This window comes from Physeter macrocephalus, chromosome 2 (assembly GCF_002837175.3).
Source record: "Physeter macrocephalus isolate SW-GA chromosome 2, ASM283717v5, whole genome shotgun sequence".
In the NCBI taxonomy this organism is placed as follows: Eukaryota; Metazoa; Chordata; class Mammalia; order Artiodactyla; family Physeteridae; genus Physeter; species Physeter macrocephalus.
In genome coordinates, this window is record NC_041215.1 from 96,120,488 (window position 1) to 96,143,859 (window position 23,372).

General features: G+C 38.9%; 1 protein-coding gene and 1 long non-coding RNA gene across 12 annotated transcripts in view; one reads left to right on the top strand and one right to left on the bottom strand.

Moving 5' to 3' along the window:
• LOC114484381 (uncharacterized) overlaps positions 1 to 4,868 on the bottom strand; it is a 40,524-nt gene extending 35,656 nt beyond the window's left edge. The window contains exons 1-2 of the long non-coding RNA XR_003677217.2: positions 4,751 to 4,868; positions 2,204 to 2,296 (exon numbers count right to left, since the gene is read on the bottom strand). This is a non-coding gene — a long non-coding RNA (uncharacterized lncRNA). The remainder of the gene's footprint in view (positions 1 to 2,203; positions 2,297 to 4,750) is intronic.
• Positions 1 to 23,372, top strand: part of NABP1 (nucleic acid binding protein 1) — a 137,882-nt gene that overhangs the window by 42,013 nt on the left and 72,497 nt on the right. For 6 of the 11 annotated variants that reach the window (XR_008618899.1, XR_008618898.1, XR_003677214.1 and 3 more), the window contains exons 1-6: positions 4,035 to 4,586; positions 4,885 to 5,023; positions 7,632 to 7,703; positions 9,378 to 9,453; positions 10,108 to 10,174; positions 11,357 to 11,800. Coding sequence is in view for 4 of the 11 variants with exons in the window: in XM_007101998.4 (XP_007102060.1) it covers positions 4,496 to 4,586; positions 4,885 to 5,023; positions 7,632 to 7,703; positions 9,378 to 9,453; positions 10,108 to 10,174; positions 11,357 to 11,526 (615 nt within the window). In the remaining 7 variants the exon portion in view is untranslated. Of the gene's footprint in view, positions 1 to 4,007; positions 4,587 to 4,884; positions 5,111 to 7,631; positions 7,704 to 9,377; positions 9,454 to 10,107; positions 10,175 to 11,356; positions 19,469 to 23,372 lie in introns of those variants that run through there. The other 5 variants (XR_003677215.2, XM_055089177.1, XM_007101998.4 and 2 more) reach the window with 5 other exon arrangements.

A 23,372-nucleotide genomic window follows, 5' to 3' on the forward strand; every position in this document is an offset into this window, starting at 1 on the left:
ACTCAGCCGTAAAAAGGAACAAAATTGGGTCATTTGTAGAGATGTGGATGCATCTAGAGACTGTCATACAGAGTGAAGAAAGTCAGAAAGAGAAAAATAAATATCGTATATTAACGCATATATATGGAACCTAGAAAAATGGTACAGATGAACCGGTTTGCAGGGCAGAAGTTGAGACACAGATGTGGAGAACAAATGTATGGACACCAAGTGGGGAAAGTGGCGGAGGGGTGGGGGTGGGGGTGTGATGAATTGGGTGATTGGGATTGTCATGTATACACTGATCTGTATAAAATGGATAACTAATAAGAACCTGCTGTATAAACAAATAAATAAAATAAAATTAAAAAATTAAAAAAAAATAAGAAATGCACTTTTTAGGGAATATAACCTGTTTTGGAGAAAAGATCATTGTATGTAACATACAGCTGGTTTTAAATTCCAGCTTCATAAGTGAGTATATAAAATGAGAAAATCCACTTAATATGAATTATTAAGTAATATATACATAAGCATAAAGTGCTTTTTGGTATGCCTGGCGCATACCAAATACTCAATGTGTGTCAGTATTTACCATTCTAGGGATGATTTGTGTTTAAATATTACTAAACATTACTTATGAGGCTTTTGATTAAATGTTTTAAAGAAGATTAAGACTTTCTTTTTTTGACCTTGCCAATTATGCTACAAAGTGGATTATCTCTGTAATGTGAGAACACTGTAGTTCTTGTTAATTTTTTTTATTGTTAGTTTCACCACACAATATGTCTAGTATCAAACAGTACTTAGCCAGGTATTTTATTGATGTTGTAATAGTTTGAAATAGATGGATAGTACAAAGAAAGTGAAAATGACCACTGGGGTCCCAGAAACCAGAACCTGGTAGTGAGCACGGGTAGTGGGTGGTGGGCAAACTGATGTACAAGATTCTAATGGATGCCCTTCAGTATTGTACTGGATCTGACCAAGCAATATCTTCTTTACACGGAGTAGTGGTGTTGAGGTTCTGGGCACAAACCTCTCATCATCTCAGAATAAGTCTGTTTGGTCTATGAAAATGAGGAAAGCCCACAAACAGTCTTAGAAGCAAGACCCCAAAGTAATCCTGCGAAGACAGTAAAGAAGCAGCAATACAGTCATTACGATCTAACTGGCTGGGCATTGATGGGTCTTTGTTTATTTCATATGGTAATAATAATGAAATATGGTAATATTAGGAGAGATTATTTGGGTGGCAATAGTTGCTCTTCTAGACATCTCCTTTCTTTCTTTCTTTTTTTTTTTTTTTTTAAATTAACCACCACCCTTGAGGAGTGATCAGGGGTAGTTTAAACCAACTGACCTGGGTTGAAGAGTTCCTAAACTGCCCACACCATCTTGTTTCACAAGACTGCCTTTAGTTTTGGTGAATGAGAATGCACTTGTTGCCACTTCCTTTCTGAGAACTGCCGAGTTAGGAGGAAAGGAAGTGAGAGATGTTCGACTGAATTCTGTCCTCTGGGGGAAGTGCAGGGCTGGGCTGGGCTGTGCCTCTGAGCACAAGCTTCTGCTTTTGTGGGTCTGGTTTCCCAAGTGTCTGGTTCCTCTTTCTAAATGTCTGTAAAATTGGTTTGAGCAGTCCTACCTAATCCCCTTTCTGGGAACAAATGACCCAGGGTTCAGGGAGTGGCTAATTTTCTTTGCCTAAACTCTGGGCCAGACTGGGAGTCTATGGGAGCCCTGACGTTAGATGTGGTTCTGCCATTAACTCACATGTTTCATCATTGTTTTACTGGATATTGAAATCATGCTTATAATACTACCTTACACCATTTTCCAGCATTACGTCAGTGTCTTTGGCACATTGGACCTTGTTTGTCCATGAATTGAAAGCTTCTGCTTCCTTAAGAATGTCTTGACTCCCCTGTTAATGTTGTGATTATCGTTGAAACTCATTTCTTGTGCTGTAATATATCTATGCTGTTTGCTTGCAGATGTTTGGGAAGTGGTGTGGTTGAGCTAAAAATATTCAGAAAGATTCAAGGAAAAAGTCTTCTGTCACACAAATTCTCTGATACTCTTCTCAACGTATCTGTTACCATCTCAAATAGTTAATTACATGATTCTATAAAGCCCTATAGATATATGTTGCTGCTAATACTTTATTTATTTAGTCTGTTTTTGACTTATAATTCCACTACTGCAATTTAAGTCTAAAAATTACCTTTAGGCCAGAAGGCTCTGGGGTCAAGATTGCCCAGATTCAAAACTCAGTTTGGCCTTCTCTGGCTGTGTGGTCTCAGGTGAATTTCATCATCTGTAAAATGGGGATAAAAATTAGCAATCACCACGTAGAATTGTAGAAAACATTAAGTAATCACAGCTTAAGCTACTATTGTCTCCTTTTCTTTAATCATAGAAAATAGGCAAGGGGGAAATATTTATCGAGTATCTACTATTTGCTAGGCACTATTATGAGCCCATGCAATCCTCTGTGAGGTAGACATCCTTTTATTTTTGGATGATTAAATTATGCCTAGAAAGCTTAATCAACTGTCCTAAAGGTCACACAGCTAGTAAACAGTTCACACACAGGTTTGCTTCTAAAGCACATGTCCTTTTCACTACACAACATAAAGAAAACTTTATTCATCTTTTCCCTCCCCAGGTTATAATGTTTCAGGGTCTCCCACTGTTGTCACACAGTTAGTTTTGTATGTACGAAAACAACTGCATGACTTGATAGCTCATGAAATGACATGGAGGAAACTTAAATACATATTACTAAGTGAAAGAAGTCAATATGAAAAGGCTACATACTGTATGATTTCAACTATATGACATACTGGAAAATGAAGACAGTAAATATATCAGTAGTTGCCAGGGGTTAGGGGAGAGGGAAGGATGAGTAGGTGGCACATATAAGATTTTCAGGGCAGTGAAACTACTCTGTATGATACTATATTGGTGAATACATGTTATTATACATTTGTCCAAAACCATAAAATGTACAACACCAAGAACCAACCCTAAGGTAAATTATATGGACTTTGGGTGATGATGTGTTAATGTAGGTTCATCAGCTGCAACAAAGGTACCACTCTGGGGGGAATATTGATAGGGGAGAGGTTCTGTGTCGGGGTAGAGAGTATAAGGGAAATCTCGGTACCTTCCTCTCTAACATAAAAATACTCTAAAAAATAGTCTATTAAAAAACAAACAAGCATAAAGAAAAGCAACATGGGGCAGTGGCGTAATCTAGAGAAGGGTAAGGAAAAATAATAAATTTGCAAAGGTATTTAACTACTTGTCTATCTGCCTAGCATTATAGAGTGAAAAGCACCAAGACTAGGTTGGACAACTTGTGTTGACGCCCTGCTTCCTCACAAAGTTCCTGGGTGACCTTCAGCAAACTACCTCACCTTTCTGGACCTCAATTTTAAATATGCTTAAAATGAGGCGGTTGAGTTGATCTCTAACTTCCCTTCCGGCCCTAAAATTCCAGCCTTACAGCTAAGGACCCATCCCTACCTTTTTTTTTCTTTCAACCCAGACCAGCCACCCTAGCCTGAACCTTGTTCTTACTCTACTGCATACTTTTTGGCGTACCCACTGGGTCCTAAAACACAGCAACCGTTCGCAATGACTGCGAAACTAAAGGGCGGGGGGGAGGACTGAACTCTGAGGGGAAAAAAAAAAAAAATGCAAGAAAACCCAGAAGACGGACAGCAAGTGAGAGAAACCTGAAGAAGGAAGACTAAGCAGGGTAGAGCCGACGCTGCGCAGCGACGGCGGAAGCTGGAGGAGGGTGGGGCGGAGCCAAGAGCCGATTGGACGGATGAGGGGGCGGGGCCCGCGCTGACATGCCGGGGAGGAAAGAGGGAGGCTGCCCTGGCGTCGCCTGCCAGTTTCCACCCCTTGGCTTCCCCGGAGCCTGGAGGGCGGGGCGTCGGACGAGCCAGACGCCATGGGACGTCACAAGAGGCGGGGCGACCCGGGGGTCCAGCCGGCGCGCGGGCGCGTTCCGCAGTTGGTGTTTGGGACTCTGGGTGCGTGGTAGTTTGGTCTCTGCTCCGGGTTTGCTGTCACAGCCCGTCACTTCCCGGAGCCCGGGACAGACAGGGCAACGCCCGTGTGTGTGTGAGCGGGACTCAGGGCAGAGGCGTCCTCTCGCTGTATTTTTTTCTTCCTTTTATCCAAAGAAGGGGGCAGTTCTCGCGCTTGCCTTCCTGTCGCCCCGTTGGGAGCGGGGTTGGTGTGCGGAGTGGTTCGTCTTTTTTGCTTTTAAACTTGTGAGCGTTTTTGGTTTTGTTTTTATTTTTTTCTCCCCTTTTTTTTAGGCTCAGTGCCATCTGGACTGGTTTCATTGGTCTCTGACTAACCGCTTTCTGCCCCTTCTCTCGCCACCCCCACCCAAGGTCGCCCCTCTGCCCTCGCCCCTGGCCCGGGGGGTGGGAAGCTTTGTCAGGCTCCCTGCCCACTCGAGTCTCCGCAGCGTAGCAGCACCTGCTTCAGTATGAACGGGGTCAACGACCCCCCTCTTTTTATAAAAGATATTAAGCCCGGACTGAAAAACTTAAATGTCGTCTTTATTGTGCTGGAGATAGGTAAGTGGGGTCCGCAGCCCGCCTCGCCGCCCTCTGTGCGTCCCGGGACAGGAGGGAAGGGCGCCGCCGCCGCGAGCCGGGGGCTCCCGTCCCCCTTTCCTCCCTTTCCTCTCCCCTCCCCCATCCACGTGGCCCCGTTGGCCCGAGCTGGGGCCGTAGCCTACCTGCGGCGAGAACCCCGGGGCTCGACCTCTTCCCACCTTTCAGGTGCATTTTGATCCCGGAGGAGGAGTTAGCTTTTTGGAAGTCCTCATAATCTAATACACCCCTCCCCATTTTGATTTTTAAATCCTCACAGGACGCGTGACCAAAACCAAAGACGGCCATGAAGTGAGATCATGCAAAGTAGCAGATAAAACTGGCAGCATCACTATTTCCGTGTGGGATGAAATCGGAGGTCTTATACAGCCAGGGGATATTATTCGGTTGACCAGAGGGTAGGTGTGCATAAAAGGGTTGGAGGATCAGAGTGCCTCCCAAGTAGGAGTCTGCGGAATCGGAATTGGCTGACGCCCGGAACCTTGGCAAGTTCTAAAATTTCATCTTTTCTGTGGGCCACCCCGAGGATTTTTAAGCCCCTTCAATGTTAACCTCAGGTGATGGACGGCATTGGGATGTAACACCTTCACCTTTAAAAGCAGTCAGTTTCAGCCGAATCTAAACAACCCCACCCTCAGTTTACAGATTAAGTAGATTTTTAAATACTGTTCTGGGATTATTGAGTCTTTTTAGTAGATTGTTAAAACTAACATAATCAGTACTTCATCTTTTTCATAAACTATTTAATATAGTTGTCACTTCGCTTTTTTCCAACCTTTTCCCCTTTTTAATGACTTTTGAGATCCTGCCCGTATTTTATTTGTATACTCATTTAGACAGTGTGGACGTAAATCGAGATTGTGGCTGGAGAATTTAGTAGGTTTTGTAGTGTGTCAGATTTGTACTCGGATGTAAAAGTTGAGAGAGGAAGTTTACAATATCTGGAAGGCACGTTCTTGAAAATAATTTCTTGTGCCTACTGCTATAAGGTCAATGTTGTACAAAAACAAAATGATGTGCAGAAAATGTTTGGTAGAAAGATGTCTATGATACCTCTTTCCAAAAGAGTTAGTTGGCAGGTTGGCTTTCAAAAATAATTTAGTACAACCTTTTTTTTTTTGATTAGTAATTAGACTGCCTTTAAAGATTTACCAAGTATTAGGAAGATGAAATGCCAGAAAGGGGTCTTAAAAATGGATTTTGGAAGCTTTGTGGTTAGAATTGTAATAATTCATTGGTCATAACTGTAGGAAAAGTGGGTGGAGATTGACGTTGGCAGAGTAAATAGAATCTCAGAAAAGTGTTGGATCACCCTGAAAGTAGGAGCTTAGAGCCCTTTGATAGTATCTTACAGGGCTTACAACATCTTCAGGAAGTGAGGCAGAGTATCATCAAAGAAGGAAGTGAGAGTCAGGACTTAGACATTTTTTTTCTCATACACTGACTCATTATGACTAAACTTCCACATCTTTAACTTGCACAAAAGAGAATTTCTACCTGGGAGGATATGGTGAGAATTAGCATAATTAAAGTTTTTTGGCTGCCAAAGTATCTCATCCAGTGATTAGAAGTTATTTTATACACTGTAAACGGCATCTCTTCAATTATTTCATATTTTGTAGTCACGGAAAATACATAGATGTGTTCATCAAAAAAACTGTGGAAAAACTAAGTCAGTAGCCTTATAGTATATATAGGATTTTAAGGAGTATAGTTACCAAGGAGTACAGTTTAAAGGAAAATTCAAAACCAAAGAAACTCTACTGTTTTTTAACTTCAGTGTAACCTTGAAGTTATTACACTTTTCAACTTCCTTTTCTGTAAAATGGGAATATTTATACCTTACTAAAGTAACATATCTAGCAGAGTCTGGCCCATTGTAAGGCCCTTAAATTCTGGTTGAATCTAAGAAAAGTAGCTTTTGAAGAAAGGTATACATCTCAATAATGGTAATTTGAATATTGGCAAGCATATCAGAAAACCCAGCAAACATTGATCTCATTCCTGAAATAAGTGAAAGTTAAATGTTTTAGTTGTAGTAACTTCAAATATTCTCTTAAAATAGGCGTTAATTTTTACTTTAGTAAGGTGAAATATTAGTGCACTGTCTCCTAAGTCACTTTTGTGTAATTTAAAAGTGGTGAATGGAGTCTTTAATAAATAACCTTTACTAAATGAAGAGAAATATATAATGTGAAATGAGACAATTTTTATTAACCTGTATTAAAAGATGAACTATCATTATACTTAAACAATATTTGGTTATAATTTATCTTTTTAAATCATGAAGTTACCATAGTAGTTGTACAAAGAACCACTGAAAACCAAGCCTTGGGCTTATTTTATAATATTGATTAATTTACATTTGTCTTAGATTTGTGAATAGGATTATTTTATCTAATGATGCTGCTTGCATTCAAAATTGTTCTCAGTAAATAATTGTTCAGCCAAGTTGTTGCTAAAAATTGGGAATTTGGAAAAGCAGATAAGCGAAAGATTTGTGATCATAGTTTTTTAGCCCCTTGATTAAATTTTACTAAATTTTCAGTAGCTTAGGAATAACACATACTAGTCTCTGTTTTTTTATGGAGGCAAAGGAAAAAGTATATCAATATCTGGTAGACCAAGTACATGCGTGTAAAAGTAAACACTAGGGTGTTGATTTTATATGCCCTGTGTTTGAAAAGTAATTTCTGCTTGAATCTCTGCAGTTTGAATGTTCTCCCTTTCTTAACTGACTAAAGATGTGATCTTTGGAGTATAACAATGCTTGCTTTGCAAAAAGACTTCTATTTTCTAGGGTTAGTTATCGTTTATATATTATGCCAAAATTTGGCGGTAGAGTTTTCTTTGCATTATTCCTTAGTAAGTAACAAGTTAATCAAGGGTAAATACAGGGTTTGAGCCCCACCTTGCACCCCAATACAAAAAAAATAGTATAAAGATTTATTTAAGTAGAAGGAAATATACATATTTCCATAGAACTGATGTTTCTTTTCTTTCTAGGTATGCATCCATGTGGAAAGGATGTCTGACACTTTATACTGGAAGGGGTGGAGAACTTCAGAAAATTGGGGAGTAAGTATCAAGATGCATTTCATATAATTGAATAAATTACAAATGATATGTACAGAATAACTGGTAGGTATAAACTATCAACCTATTTGTTGACCTTTTGACTGGTAAACTGAATGCTTGCAGCAGCTTAACTTTGCATGTATGTGCTAGTTTAACACCTATCAGTACTGTTCCTGTGGTTGAGAATGTCAGTTTTTCCTGGCAAAGAGCATTAAGAAGCTGCACTTGAGACAATCCCCAGTGGGACTGTTTCTGTAGGCTTTGGGAATGTATATCTTTCAGGTGTCACAAATGCCATTTGAAGTAAGTTCTGTCATCTAGTGAATTACCAGTTAAGAAGCTGGGTGTGGGTTTTAGGCCATAAGTTTAATTTTTCTTTTTCTCTGCTTATGGGTGAATATGTACCCATATGTAAAAGGACTTGCAGCAATGACAATTGAAGTCCTGTATTTATCCACAGTCTAGGTACCGTACAGGCAGCCACAATGCGAGCTTCTATAAACTACTACCCTGGTAATCTCCACCCTGACTTGGAGGAACCATCCTCTCTAGGGGTGTAAAGGTAATTCAGCCTCCATGCTGGCCTAGACATTTGGGATGTACTCATAAAGTATGGTGTAGGCAATGAGCCAAATCATAAAGTCCATTCTCTTTGGTTAATGCCTGACATCTACTTAATGCCTGTCAAAATAGAGGATATCTAAAGAGAGAAGCCACAGATGGCACCAAAAATAAATAAATAAATAAAGGAAGGAAGGAAGAATGTATTCTACACTACAGGAATAAGATACTTTGGGAAAAATAAGCAATCTTGCTAGCTTTTAAAGATCAGAAACTGGTAACACTTAGCTTTCGCTTAGGAGGAAAATTAGGATTCACTTATGTTCGTACTTAGAGTAGTAGTAGAGCAATGTGTTATGAGAGGTCTTAGCATCAATATTACAGAAAGATTGAGGATCCTGTTGTGACTTTCATGTATAGAGAGGTATTTATAATAATGGAGGTCAGTTATGTGAAGAACCACCGGGGGGTCACTCAATACATAGTGACTTTGTCAGGGTCAGTCCAGGAGTTACCAAAACTAATTCTGATTTATTTGTGGGTTGAGGAGCTAAGAAAATGCTTATGTGTAATGTTTATCAATATACACCATAGTCAGCTGATAAGAAGCATTGGGATAAGCTGTGTCTTGATAGCCAGTTGTCTTTATTCATGCCTGCAAAATCCACTTTTAACCTTGAATGATTATCTTTGCAGATTCACAGTGATTGGTCAAAGAGGGACTGGATGAAAGTGTGTGAGTGGATCAGTGCAAATCCATCACCATTGCTGGAAAAACTCTGGAACCCTAAACATGGTTCAGAGGCATCAATCAGCCTATGTGGAAAAACAGGACAAAGATGTGTTTCTGTGTCCTTGATCTTTGACAAGGACAGAAGAAGTATTAAAATACAAAATAGAATGTTTTAAACATTGTAGGCAATCAAATATTTGATTTTTTTAATGAAACATAAGCATTTAGAAAGTTTTTGTTGTAAATGAATAGAGTTAGCATATTGCTGTTTGTTAATTCATTTGACATCTATGTTCTTTATTCCTGAAAGTTATGCATGTTATGTAAAGAAAGGTTGATTATTTCAGAAGTCATTCAAATTGTCCTTTATTGTCTTTCAGATTTTGTATGGTTTATTCAGAAGTGCCAAATTTCAGTGAACCTAACCCAGATTATCGAGGACAGCAGAACAAAGGGGTAATTAATCCAAATGTATTGTCTGTTTTTATGATTAGGCTAGTTTTGACTGTGTACTATAAACCTGTGGCTAGGTTGCCAAGTCTTTTCATACCCTAGGTATAATGGAGACAATTTTAAAAAGAATCTTTTTAAAGATTCTTTAATGGAATTCTTTTCCATTTTATATGTTTTGTGAGTCTGTATAGGTATCTGTAGTATCATATATGAAATGTACAGTCAGCCTTCCGTATCCATGGATCATTCAACCAACTGGGATTGCACTGGTTGAATTTGCTGATGCAGAACGTTCCTATACAGAGGGCTGACTACGGTATACCATATTACACAAGAAACTTCAACATCTTCAGATTTTGGTATCTGGAGGGTCCTGGAACCAATCCCCCTGGGATACTGAGGGATGACTGTATGTGCCATTTAGCAGTTTAGCACTTTTGAGGAGCAGGGAGTAATATCAGGAAGATGTAAGATGTAACAGAAGCTTTGAGAGGTCTGGAAACATTCCTGAATATTTTAACATTGAAAGGACTTGGATAAATCTTTTTAAATTGTTTAAAAAAACCTCGAAAGTTAAAAGAATGGCTACAACATGTTATAATAATATGGTTTTTAAAAAAATCTTCGTTTGATTAAATTAAAGCATTTTTTTAATAGGCACACAGTGAACAGAAGAATAATTCCATGAATAGTAATATGGGTACAGGTACATTTGGACCAGTGGGTAAGATTTCTTTTTTTTGGTATATTTGTGATCAGGTGTAAGAATTAAGGGAATCTATCTTATGAAAATATAACTGATTTTTCTAGAAAGCAGATTCCCTCTTAAGCTAATTTATTGAGCACATTCTGTATTTAAACATTTGGGCCAGTTACTGGGTGAACGTTGGCTAATAATAAGAAATCTAAGTTTTGGTGATTCATTATGTTATTTTCCATTGATTTTTACAAGATTTCTGTAATCTAGTGATTATTTATAATAGATGCAGAATAACTGGTTATTTTTGTGTACTGAAAGCAGTTTATCTTCAGATTGATGCTCACCTTAATTTTTCACATGCTCATAGCTGCCTCTTTAAAAGATTGGCCTTTACCCCTCAAATACTCTCAAAGGTCAGTGGTTCTTGCATCCTTGTTAAAGGTCTTTTGAAACCTTTTTTTTTTTTTTTTTTTTTTTTGTTGCGGTACGCGGGCCTCTCACTGTTGTGGCCTCTCCCGTTGCGGAGCACAGGCTCCGGACGCGCAGGCTCAGCGGCCATGGCTCATGGGCCCAGCCGCTCCGCGGCATGTGGGATCTTCCCGGACCGGGGCACGAACCCGCGTCCCCTGCATCGGCAGGCGGACTCAACCACTGCGCCACCAGGGAAGCCTGAAACCTTTATTCTTAAAGACCAGAGGAAAAGTCTTTTGTGATTGGAGTTCATTAAGGTGGCTGAAGTTTTATTTGACCTGTTGGCTACATGTTTGAGCACAGCTGATGATCATTATGTCGTGGGACGCTTTGGTTTTTCCTTTAAAAAGTTAGAATTACATGTCTCTTTTAAAACATTGTTAACCTTATTTGAACCAAATGCCAATACTTATATACCATTTTGCTTTTGCTTTTTCCCTTATAATGTAGGTAGTGCATTATCTATGCTTTTTTCCTACTTTATTAATTTCTCATTCTATTGCCCAAGTTGCTCTTTTTTCCTCTCTCTATTAATGCAAGCATCAAGTTAATATATTTACGGTAATTATACACTTGGGAAAACCTAGGACTCAAGCTGACTTTTTTCCAGTAGTTTAAAAATAAAGGAGTTTGTTTTCCATAATATTACTTGTAAGCATTAATAGCATGTGTTACAACTTCAAATAGATGTACTTCTATTTGAAAATGGTGATGATTTTTTATATTCTTTTTTAGGAAACGGTGTTCAAACTGGCTCAGAAGCAAGGGGATGCCAATTTTCATATGCTGGTAGAAGCAATGGCCGGGGACCTGTAAATCCACAGCTACCAGGAACAGCTAATAATCAAACAGTCATGACCACAATAAGTAATGGCAGGGACCCTCGGAGAGCCTTTAAAAGATGACCTATGCCAAATACGCACATGTAGTTTTTAAACTACGTGCCCTACTTGAACACTTACTGCACTTTTATTTATTGTTAAGTGTGAAAACTGTCCTTTATCCGTTTCCTTTTATGTTTTTGGTTTGTTAACAAGAGTGGTTTGTTTTTTTATAGCAGAACTATTAAGCTGCTCGAGTCTCCTATTGAAGAATGGGAACACTGAAGAATAGGGGCATTTATTTTTAGAGCAAAAAGATCTTTGGATATCCTCTAAAATACCTGCACCCATTTCATGGGTGAGTTACTTACAACATCAGCATTTTAGCCTCTATGAGTCTATTTTCTGTATAAACTTTGTAATATTTAAAATAAGGCTTAGTGGGAGATGTTCTTTTGGCTTAAAAACAGATATTGCCAACTAAAGTAGGCTTAGTGGGAGATGTTCTTTTGTCTTAAAAACAGATATTGCCAGCTAAAGCAATAACCACCAAAAAAACAAAAACATGGTTAATGCTAACAGCAATTTTTGAGTGTTTGTGACTCCAGGAATGATTGGCTTCTTCACTGAGTGACTGCCATTAAAGATTTTCCAGGGACTGAATCATCCTAAACTCTTGTTCTGTTACCAAAAAACATATTCTTTATCAGAATTATGGAATAGAATGTGATCTGTATTATAACAAGAAATTTTTAGAAGAAAGCTACATTTACTTTATCTTAGGGTAGTCCTATTAATACTTACCAGCTTTGTGCATTACGCTGAATGGAAATTTAAAACTGAGGCCTTGAACGTTTATTTTCTTAAACTACTGTGTCAAATATTGAAGTTTAATTTGAGGGAGTTATGAAGTCATAATAAACATTGATCTAATTTTTACAAATTATGGTAGATAAATATTATAGTGAAGGCAATTCAAATTGAATTTATGTAGAAAATGTAATCTTAATTTATAGCGTCCTAGGTACTTGCAGAAACTCAACCTGGAATGAAATTCCTAGGTTCTTACTTTATTTGAAGGGTATGTGTGTGTGTTTATTGTCAGTTTCTGAACACAATTCACAAAGCCTTATCAGCAAAAGTTAAGAAATGTCTCTCTCAAAGAAGCAAATACAGCTTTATTTAGAAATGTAAAGGTAGAATTTATTTATGTGTTGTAAATGGTTTCCAGTTCCACTTTTTACTGTAGGGTGGATAACTGGTAAATTTTTCCTTTGTTGGAATTAAACTCTTCTTCAACATTATCTCTTGAATAAAACTTGCGTTAATGTTAACAGACCTACCTTATTTTTGCTCTTTCAATGGTTTACAATGGAGAGCCAGTACCCTTACTGTAATTGTAATGATGACTTCAGCCTGGTGACTACTTAGCTTTGTATTTGTCACTGTGTCTTTTTTTTCCCCACCTCAAATAACAATAATTTAAGTGGACTTTGTTTTCTGAAAGTGCCATAGCGTTTAAATATAAAAATTTGTGCCAGATACTTGTTTGATCTAATCCAGTGTGTCTAACAGGTATTTCAGTATGTCACATATTAGGAACTGTGTGGATAGTGTTAAGGGGTAGACAAAATAATGAATAATCTCAAGAAGCTTATTGTTTATAGTATTTCAGTAACTGGGGATTATATGTTATAGAAATAAGTTTTTCCTTTATTCATATACTGATGATTATAGTTAATTTGGCTTTGTGACTAGTATTTTTTTAAGATGTTCACAAAATTACAGATGTTTGGAGTAAAAAAAAATTACAAATTAGTACATAATTTTTTTTTTTTAATCTCAGTAGATGTAGGAGCACTAACACTGAGTTATTTGTGGGAGATTAGTGTTAAAGGTGATTTTAAAAGAAAGAATTTTGGAGTTTTGGAAGATTAAAATAATCAGGTATGGATTGCTGAGCTTCCAATCCTGGCCTTATTTTCTCTTCACCTGTGATGTTGGGCAAGTTACTCCACTTGAAACCTCTGTAAACCAGGTTCCATAACTATAAAAACAAGTAAGTGAGTAATATTACCCCCTTGTATAGTTAAGATTTTCCCGTATGAATGAGTAGAATGATTTCTGGCTCATAATAAGCAGTCAAATGTTTGTCGCCTAGTCATACCTTGAGAACAGAAGAAAATGCAGGGTTAGGTGTGGAAGTATTGTTACCCTTTAACGTGTTGAGATTAAGTAAAGAAAGACCTTATCTTTTACTTTTGTAATTGACATTTGCCTCAATCATTTAACCTTGTTGTTCTGTATTTTTTTTATCATTTATTAACAAATTTCTTTTTTCTTAAGGAAAGCCTTCAAAACCAGAGCAAAGCAAGTTACAATCCATAATGAATATTTGCCTTCCCAGCCTGCTTGGACAGTACTCATCAAGAAGTTAAGAGGAAGAAAGTTTCCTACCTTCCTCCTTCCTGGCGCTTTCAGCTGTCAACTTTTAAATAAGTTTAAACACCTACTGAAAACAAAAGCCATTTAGTATAGAAATACACACTGCTAGGTTTGGGTCCCACTTTAGTTTTACACACCAGTTGCTGAAGTGGATTGAAGTCTCATTAGGCAGGTGGCCCCTCCTGTCTAGGCAGGTGGCCCCTCCTTTCTAGGCAGGTTCTTTGGGAGTTGCTACAGTACAGACATGGAAAGATGAAACCCATAAGCCCAGATGATGATGTATAATAGTGAAGGCTGCAGTATGCTTTCCTATGGACACTTAGACTGGTTTTCCTATAGTATACCAACTCATTTTTGCTTTGTTCCTGTAGTTTTAGTAATTGCGTTTTAAATTTGAGGACAGTTTAACTTGAGGCTACCCTAAATATTTGTATCACTGAGTAATTGTCACTTGTATTTTTATCATTTAACATTTTAAGGATGTTTAATTTGCTGGGTTGAGTAATAATGCCAAGGGAGTGATACTAAAAACAAATAGATGTGAGGTTAGTAAAAAAGTCATCTTGGGCTTCCCTGGTGGCGCAGTGGTTGAGAGGCCACCTGCCGATGCAGGGGACACAGGTTTGTGCCCCGTTCTGGGAAGATCCCACATGCCGTGGAGCGGCTGGGCCCCTGAGCCATGGCCGCTGAGCCTGCGCGTCCGGAGCCTGTGCTCCGCAGCGGGAGAGGCCACAACAGTGAGAGGCCTGCGTACTGAAAAAAAAAAAAAAAAAAAAAAAAGTTATCTTATGATATATAAAGAACATTTAAAGTATAGGAAGTTTTAAGTTTAAGTTTTAAACTTCCAATATAAAGTATAGGAAGTTTTAAAAAATTTTCTCAGAAGGTGCAAATTGAGAGTATTTTACATCAGTCTTAAGACACAGTTGCAGTTGTTAAAGTTTATATGGATCTGACATTCCAGTTTACTTACTGACATGACTTCCCTTTTCTTTTACCTTAATAATACCATTAAGTATCATAATGCACCATGACTGATTGCTCCAAGCAATTTTAGACTGCCATGACTCTTAAGAGACTTTAATGTATTCACAAAGGTTCTAGAGAACAGCAAACCAGAAAACCATGTGAAAAGCAGTATCAACATGGAACACTTTTCCACACCAAAGTCTGTTCTTAACCTCTAGACTTGTTCTTGAGAAAACTTGCCCTATCATGGCCTCTTTTTTTTTTTTTTTAATAATCTATTTTTCCTTCTCTTAATTTGTTTTATCCCCTGTCTGATGAAGGTGAACATTTCTAGTAGAAGAGGGTTACAGTCGATCTCTGGTATGGGTTTAATGACAGGGGTAAAAGCAGATATACTTGGCTGTAGTGAAAATCTGTATTGAGGTTCCAGCCAATTATTAAGTAAATGGAGTAAACAACCCACATTTCACAAAGTAGCCATAATGACTAACAGTTAAGTTATGCCTCTGAGGAAATCTAATTGTGACCTTGGAAAAACAGCACTGTCATGAATGATGGTATGTCAGGACCCGAGGGAGAAAAACATTCTACTTTCCAGGTGTATTCAAGTTTTTTCCAAATTCCTCAAAGTGTGCTTTGTTAGGGATGCACAAGAATTTGTCTTCCAGTACTGTGACCACATTACTCCAGGTTTCTGAGCTAAAAGGGTATAATGATGTTTCTTAAAGCACTAATCACAGGCAGGAGAATCAAGTCCAGACCATCTGACAAGCCCCTTATTTAGTATGTTTCCTCATTAAGAACATTATGTCCAAAGATGTTACCAAGAGCTGTTTACCACAATGAGATAATCAGTATGATGTAAAGAAGAGGAACATTTTAACAAGTTTGGCTAGTAGACATGTAATCACTTAAGTCTTTTTAAAGGTCTTGATAGGTAATACACAATCTTACCGTGGCTCCCAAAGTTTTAAAAACATGCCTCCTGAAAACATAGGGACTAGATGTTGAATTATGTTAGAGCCCAGGTCTCTTGAGACTTGATACACCACAGTCCTCACTGTCATACCATGTTTATTGTTTAACAGCCTCAACTGAAGGACCATTGACATGTCCTTAAAAATCAGGTCTAACCATTTTCAAAAATTTGAGTACATTTTTAAAAATTGCACGCCATCAAAATTTATGCTTCTGGACATAGAAGAGAGAGTCCAGTTGCTTGGTCCACAGATTGAATAGATGTTGAATGAAACTTTCAAAGAATGGTTTATAAACTTATATGAGATTCTCCGCAGGAACTTGGTAAATATATGCATTGTTTCTCTGCTCTACCAGAAGGAGAGTTTATAAGTGTAGGTCTGGGAGAGCTGCACTTGAAACAAAGTCCCTGAAAATTTTTGTCCGCTGCCCTTGATAGCTCCCATTAACAAAGAAATAACTTTATTTTAAAGTGTATGTACACACACACACGTAGCAGTTTACCTTTGCGAGGCCAGAATATACCAAGGTTCTGTATTATAAAATGTGGAAGAATTGTACTTGGAAGTATATATATATACCTGTGAAGGTCAGAATTGATGGGTAAAGCAGAGTAGTTCCCAGCAGAATGGAGTTTAGAGTATGGCCTCTGGATGTGAGCTGAGCACTGAGTTTTGAATTAGGTTCAAATAGAATATGTTAAGATCAGATTACCCATAGTGGGGTTGCCTGGCTTCCTTTGGACCTATATAGGTCAAAGTGAAAATAAGCCTTTTCACCCGAGGTTTCTGTTTTAAAAAAAAAATAGATTTTATTGTTGCTTATTTCAGCAAATCTGTTTGCAGCATCTTCTACCTTCCTCCTATCCCCCAAAGCATTCCTCAGTTTCTTTATTATGTAGAGAGATGCTGGTGGGGTTGGAGACATGATAAATATTACTGAGAATGCCTACAGAACCTACCACTTACAGATCTTAATCCTGTTCTGTTCAGAGAGATGGATACCATAAATACTTTACATAAAGAAGTAGTATACCAGGTATGATTTGACTGCCAGGTGGGGCTAGTCTTTTGTTTTAAATATTTATAACCCTAGTAGGGAGCTGAGTAAGACCTCTGACCTAAGTCTCTGGACTAATTAAGATAGAAAACCAATAGAAACAGGGTAGTCAGCACAATTAGTGCCATCTACTGGGTGATTACTATATCGTTTCAGTAGTGTAGAAATCTGGCGTAATGTGAGGAAAAGGTTCCATTATTTCATTATTGGATAGGAATTTTTGATGGTTTAAGCATCATATGGAAGATCATTAAGGAGAAGTTGGGCTATCTGTTTAATTCTAGTTTATGAACAGGCAGTACTGACGTCAAAAGTAAATTCCCCTCAGTTAAGCACGTTTATTAAACCCTGAACTGCACCTAAAGCTACAGAAAATATGGGAATAGTTGCCAAGTTTTGTATGCTTGTTACATTTAACAATAATACTGGTGGGAAGTGTAAACTGTTAAAAATACCTTTGGGTGGGTGGTGGTTTGGTAAAAACAGTTGAAGTAGAACACAAACTGCCCTTATAAATTTTATTCCTTTACTAGTGGTATTTTGTCAAATCCTGGCCAAGTGACTGCTGTTGTTCTTGGAACTATGTTAGCTTTGCAGAACATAACCTATTTTAAATGCCAGAGACAATATGCTTTGGTGAAAAGAACTGGTTTTGAGCTGAGGAGATCTTGGTTTGAGTCCTAGTTCTACTATTTACTGGCTCTATAATCATGAGCTTCATTATAAAATGAGGATATTGGGGCTATATGCTGGCAGGGCTATGAGAACTATGTGAGTCAATGTATGCAAAACATCTGTTCTGTATCTAGGGCTTAACAAATGTTATGTTCTTTTCCCGTGAGCAGTGGAAATAAGAGGCAAGTACTGGTCATTTCTCCATGCCATTATTAGGAGACAATCTTTTCTATAATTTAAAATCTGGAATATTAAGCAATTTATATAACTGTAATTAGGTTTTTTTTAAAAAAAAAAACAAGATTTTACAGTCTTCTGGGTGCAGAAAAGTACGTGTGCTGACAGTTTACCACGATTGCGAGGATAGCATGTCAGCTTGAGTCTTCATCATGAAATCTGCCCAATACCTGAGTACCCTGTGCTGTTTTTCCATTCACCTTTGCCCAGAGGGTGAGGGCATGATTATGAAGGTGCAGGGAAAGAGGAAGGATGTGTGGGCCAGGGTTTGTGTCAGGGAGGAGGTCAGTGGCCAAGGGGAGAGCAGAGGGTGCTGGAAGGAATTCTATCTTCCCAGTGACAGTCCTCAGGATTGCTGTGTATCCAGAGTTTGCTGGTTTGCTTCTGATAAAGTATTAGGTAACTTTCCCCAACGTTTTATTATGAAAAATTTCAAACATGTTGAAAGAATTGTAGTGTAAACACCTGTGTACTCACCAGCACGATTTTACCATTACCACCTATGTTTTTTTTTCTTTTAAAAAAATAATTTACTTATTTTTGGCTGTGTTGGGTCATCGTTGCTGCAAGCGTGCTTTCTCTAGTTGCAGCGTGCGGGGGCTACTCTTTTGGTGCGTGGGCTTCTCATTGTGGTGGCTTCTCCTTTGCAGAGCACGAGCTCTAGGCACACAGGCTTTAGTAGTTGTGGCACCCGGGCTCAGTAGTTGTGGCTAGGGGGCTCTATCACGCAGGCTCAGTAGCTGTGGTGCACGGGCTCAGCTTTAACGCAGCATGTGGGATCCCCCCAGACCAGGGCTTGAACCCGTGTCCCCTGCATTGGCAGGCAGATTCCTAACCACTGCACCACCAGGGAAGCCCAACCTTGGTATTTTTTATTGTCTTGTTTCAGTTTAGCTCCAGGACTGCCCTTACTAATATCTATTTTTTTCCCCCTCAAGATTTACATCTGATAGCCTAGATTCTTGGGGTAGAAACTGCTAGAATGAAGACCAGCTGAGCAGGAGGACCTGCAGTCCCACGGGTGTGGCTGGAAGGAGTGGGCTACCTGGAACATACCATCTGCCCCAAGCAGCTCTGAGTCAGGAGTTGGAAGGGGCACCTCTGGCAGGACATGATATGAAGTCCTCTGGGATGGAGTGCCAGGCATGCAAGAGGCGCCTTGGAACTTCAGTGTTTGCAGGTCAAGTGCTCAGCTATTTAGCACATTTTGAGTCGAAAACTCTGATTTTCTTAAGGTTTGAGCTGACCAGAAGTGTCTTCTGCTCCTTACGGTTTTGCCTTTTCTTCTCACAGGTAGGGATTCAGAGTTGTTATACTCGAGAGTGTAAAAGTTCCTTGCCGAGCAAAGAGGCCAACACTCTCAGTCTATAGGGAGGCATGCCTGGATGAAACACACCAAAGAAAACACAATTGTGTGTTCTTTCCCAGTTTGTGCACACATGTTTATATACACACATGTTAATTACTGCCAACAAAGCTTTTTCTGCATTAAGCTCCACATTTCCCAGTCTTAGGTATTTTCCTTTTTTCATTACTTGGTCTTTCCATTTCTCTAATGGGTGACCCATAATTTATTGAGCACTTACTATGTGCCAGTACTATGCTAGTGAGTTCCCTACATTATCTCATTGATTCTATTAAATGACCCTGTGAGGGAGGTTTTGTTATCACGTTTATATACACACATGTTAATTACTGCCAAGAAAGCTTTTTCTGCATTAAGCTCCACATTTCCCAGTCTTAGGTATTTTCCTTTTTTCATTACTTGGTCTTTCCATTTCTCTAATGGGTGACCCATAATTTATTGAGCACTTACTATGTGCCAGTACTATGCTAGTGAGTTCCCTACATTATCTCATTGATTCTATTAAATGACCCTGTGAGGGAGGTTTTGTTATCCTCACAGATTACAGATAAAAAGACTAAGATTTAGGAGGATTGACATAATTTGCCTGAGATCACACAACCAGGACTTTTTACTTTCAACTACCTAGCAATATGGAAACTGGGAGGCAACTGCTGACTCACTGGACAGTGTGGACAGGAGATGGGGTTTGAATTGGTTTTAAAAGGGAGTGTAGAAATAAAAAAAAAATAAAAAAATAAAAAATAAAAAATAAATAAAAAATAAAAAAAAAAGGGAGTGTAAATTCAGTTATAGGTAGAGGCAGAGATGGAGAACAGGAATACAGAATTTGACTAATTCACATTTTCACTTGGAATTAGTCATACTTTAAAATGTCAACTGAATATACACCCAATTAGTTAAGGATATTTAGTTTACAACAGAGGTGGTATCTTGATAGGGAAACTGGAATATTTAGATCCCCTCCTCCCAACACACACAAATATTAGAAGAACATGGGTGAATTCCCCCATTATTTGGGAATGGATAAAACTTATTCTAACAGTGACTCAAAGTCCAGAAACAAAGGAAAGATTGCGCGGTTAAAAAAGCATAAAGACAAATGATAAATTGGGAAAAATATTTGTAATTTATATCACTGACAAAGGGCTAATAGTCCTAATATATACAAAGCTTGTAAAAGTAGAGAAGACCAATCGCTCTGTAGCGATTGATAGCGAAAAAATGGACAAGCAATATAGGCAGTTCACAGATAAAATCCAAATGGCTCCTAAGCATATGAAAAGAATGCTCCACCTCACTAATATTGAGAGATGCAGATTAAATTGCCACTGAGAAACCATCACTCACTTTTAGATTGACAAAGATATTAAAGTTTGAAAACATACTCTATTGTATGGGCACTGACACTATGAGAAACAGGCACTTTCATTCATAGTGGGAGGGAATGCTAATGGTCTAATCCTTAGGGCTAGGAGGTTGGGGGATTTGGAAATTTTACATTTGAATTTGCCCTGTGACCCAACAACCTTGTCTCTGGAGATCTGTCCCTGTGACAGATTGCAAATGACTGCTAGAATACCTCTGCCTGTGTGCATATCTTTGGGTAGTCACCCTCTTCCCCATGACAATGAGCTAGTCTGAGTACCCAGGACAGTAGCAAAGTTAATGCAAGCAGAAGATTGAAAAGTACTTGTGCACTGGGTTTTGTTTTCTCTTGACGTGCTTGGAACCCTGAGAGTGCAACAAGAACGTATAAGTGAGTGCTAGCTAGCCTACCAGAGGGTGAGAGGCCACTCGTGGCTTCTTGGCCGGCAGCTGACCAACCTCCCAACATGTGAGTGAGTCTACCTTGGACTCTCCAGTTCCAACTGAGTTGACAGCTGACTTCAGTCACTTGAGTGAAAACAGCAGAAGGAAGGACAGGGCTGAGCTCTGCCCAAATTGCTGACCTACAGAATGTTGAGCTATTAAATGATGTTGCTCTATGCCACTAAGTTTTGAGGTAATGTGCTATAGATAGCAAAAGCTAACTGATACAATACTGAAGATACTCTGATACAAAAATGAAAAGACATGTTCGCTGAAGCATTGCCTATAATAGCAAAAGACTGGAGACAACTCAGATGTCCACCAGTTCAGGGATGGTTGAATATCGTGCATTCACTCAGGGAATACTAAGCAACAGCAGTAGAAGTCTCTCTACATTTACGAAGTGATTTTCAGGATATACTGTTAAGTGGAAAAAAGCAAAGTACAAAATAGTACATATAGTGTGCTACCTTTTTTAAAGAAAGGAGAATGTGAATATTTTTGCTTTTATCTTTAAAAATGGTAGAATTGACAAATTAATGAAAAATGATTTCTTAAAGGAAAGGGAAGAGGACACGAATGGAAGCTAGACTGCACTAAATATTCTTTGTTTTGTAGCTGTAACTTTAGAATCATGGAAATGTTTTGCATGTAGCTGCATACAAACACACACATACATAAAATCATGAGAAGACCCCAGCTGAGCATATGTGAGACTCACTGGGAGGTTGGCTGAGATGCCAGCAGAACTCACCGGGAAGGGGTGCTGCCAAACTCTCTGGGAGGTGAGTGCCCCTATGCGGCTCCTGAGCTGCCTCTGCCTGCGACTACAAGAACAGGCAGGGGAGAGCACAGTGAGGCCTGGAAGAGACATCCCTTCCGCCTCCAGGGTCCCTCTGATGTCCTCTAACGACAAAGCTTAACATCTTGCCAGCTGGCAAAAGAGAAATGTTTCTAGGGTCCAGCTCCAGAATCACACATTGGAACAAAGAAGGGTGGGTTTGGAGCTGCGGAATGTTAAACTGATAACTGGCACACATACTGAGGTATTTATAGATGAAATAATAGGATGTCTGCAATTTGCTTCAAAATAATTCTGTGGGTGGGGTATAGATGAAACAAGATTATTCACATGTTGATAATTGTTGAAATTAGGACTGGTTTATAAAGGTTTATTATACTCTTCTCTCTACTTTTTATATATGTTTTTCTCATATGTATATGACTATATATGTCATTTGTTTTCTCATATGTATATCATGTGTATCTCATATATGAGATAAATATATCAATGCATATGCATGTATATATGTATGTATAAACGTTTCCTACTCATTTTCTTTATAAAACGAGTTTAAAAATGTGAATGCAAACACATTATCTGTTCCTAGGAAGCCTACACTTTATATTGTAATCTAGTAATCTCGGACTGCTAGAATTTGGGAGAAGCCAGCTATCAACCACATGCAATCTGAGTATGCCCTGACTGGGAAGACAGAACTGTCACTCTGGCTGACAATGGGAGAGAAAGGGATTTCCCTCCTATTGGCAAGTTTGGGGTGGGGTTAGGAGGCCAATACAGGTAGCAACATGTTCTTAACGTTGAAAGGGGCCAAAACAGTTGCCTTAAATGAGTTAATGTGTGTCAGCACTTAAAGCAGTGCTTAGGGTGTTCTAAGTGCTATGTTAAGTGTTTGTTGTTGCCGTTATTTCATGTTAATGATTTTTCCATCGTCAACTAACCTGAAATATGCCCTTTGCTGACAAGGCCCCCTCCTTCCCTCCTGCGGTGGTATCTTCAAGACTCCATATAACCCAGAAATTCAGACTTTGAACTGTCGAAGGAGAGAGCTGACTAGTACCCAAGAGTGTCTTGGTTTGCTCTTTTTCTTGCCTTTCTAGGGGAGAGGCAGCCAGCAGTACTGGTTACCGCAGCAGATGCAGCAACAATAGAGACTACCAGCAGTGCTGGGGGCAGAAAGGTGGCCATGGCAAAAGTGCAGGTCACAGTGAGGACAGCAGAGCCTGCAGCACACAGCAGGGCCCTGGACCAGGGCAGGGTACTGGTGGGGCCCCGGAGGAACTCAGTGCCCAAAGGGGCATTGTAGGCACCATGTAGGTAACTTCCAGGGCACAAGGAAGTAGATGAGACCTCTGGTCACATGGCAAGGGTGGGGTGGGGTAATAAAAAATAAAAAATAAATAAAAAATAAAAAAAAAAGGGAGTGTAAATTCAGTTATAGGTAGAGGCAGAGATGGAGAACAGGAATACAGAATTTGACTAATTCACATTTTCACTTGGAATTAGTCATACTTTAAAATGTCAACTGAATATACACCCAATTAGTTAAGGATATTTAGTTTACAACAGAGGTGGTATCTTGATAGG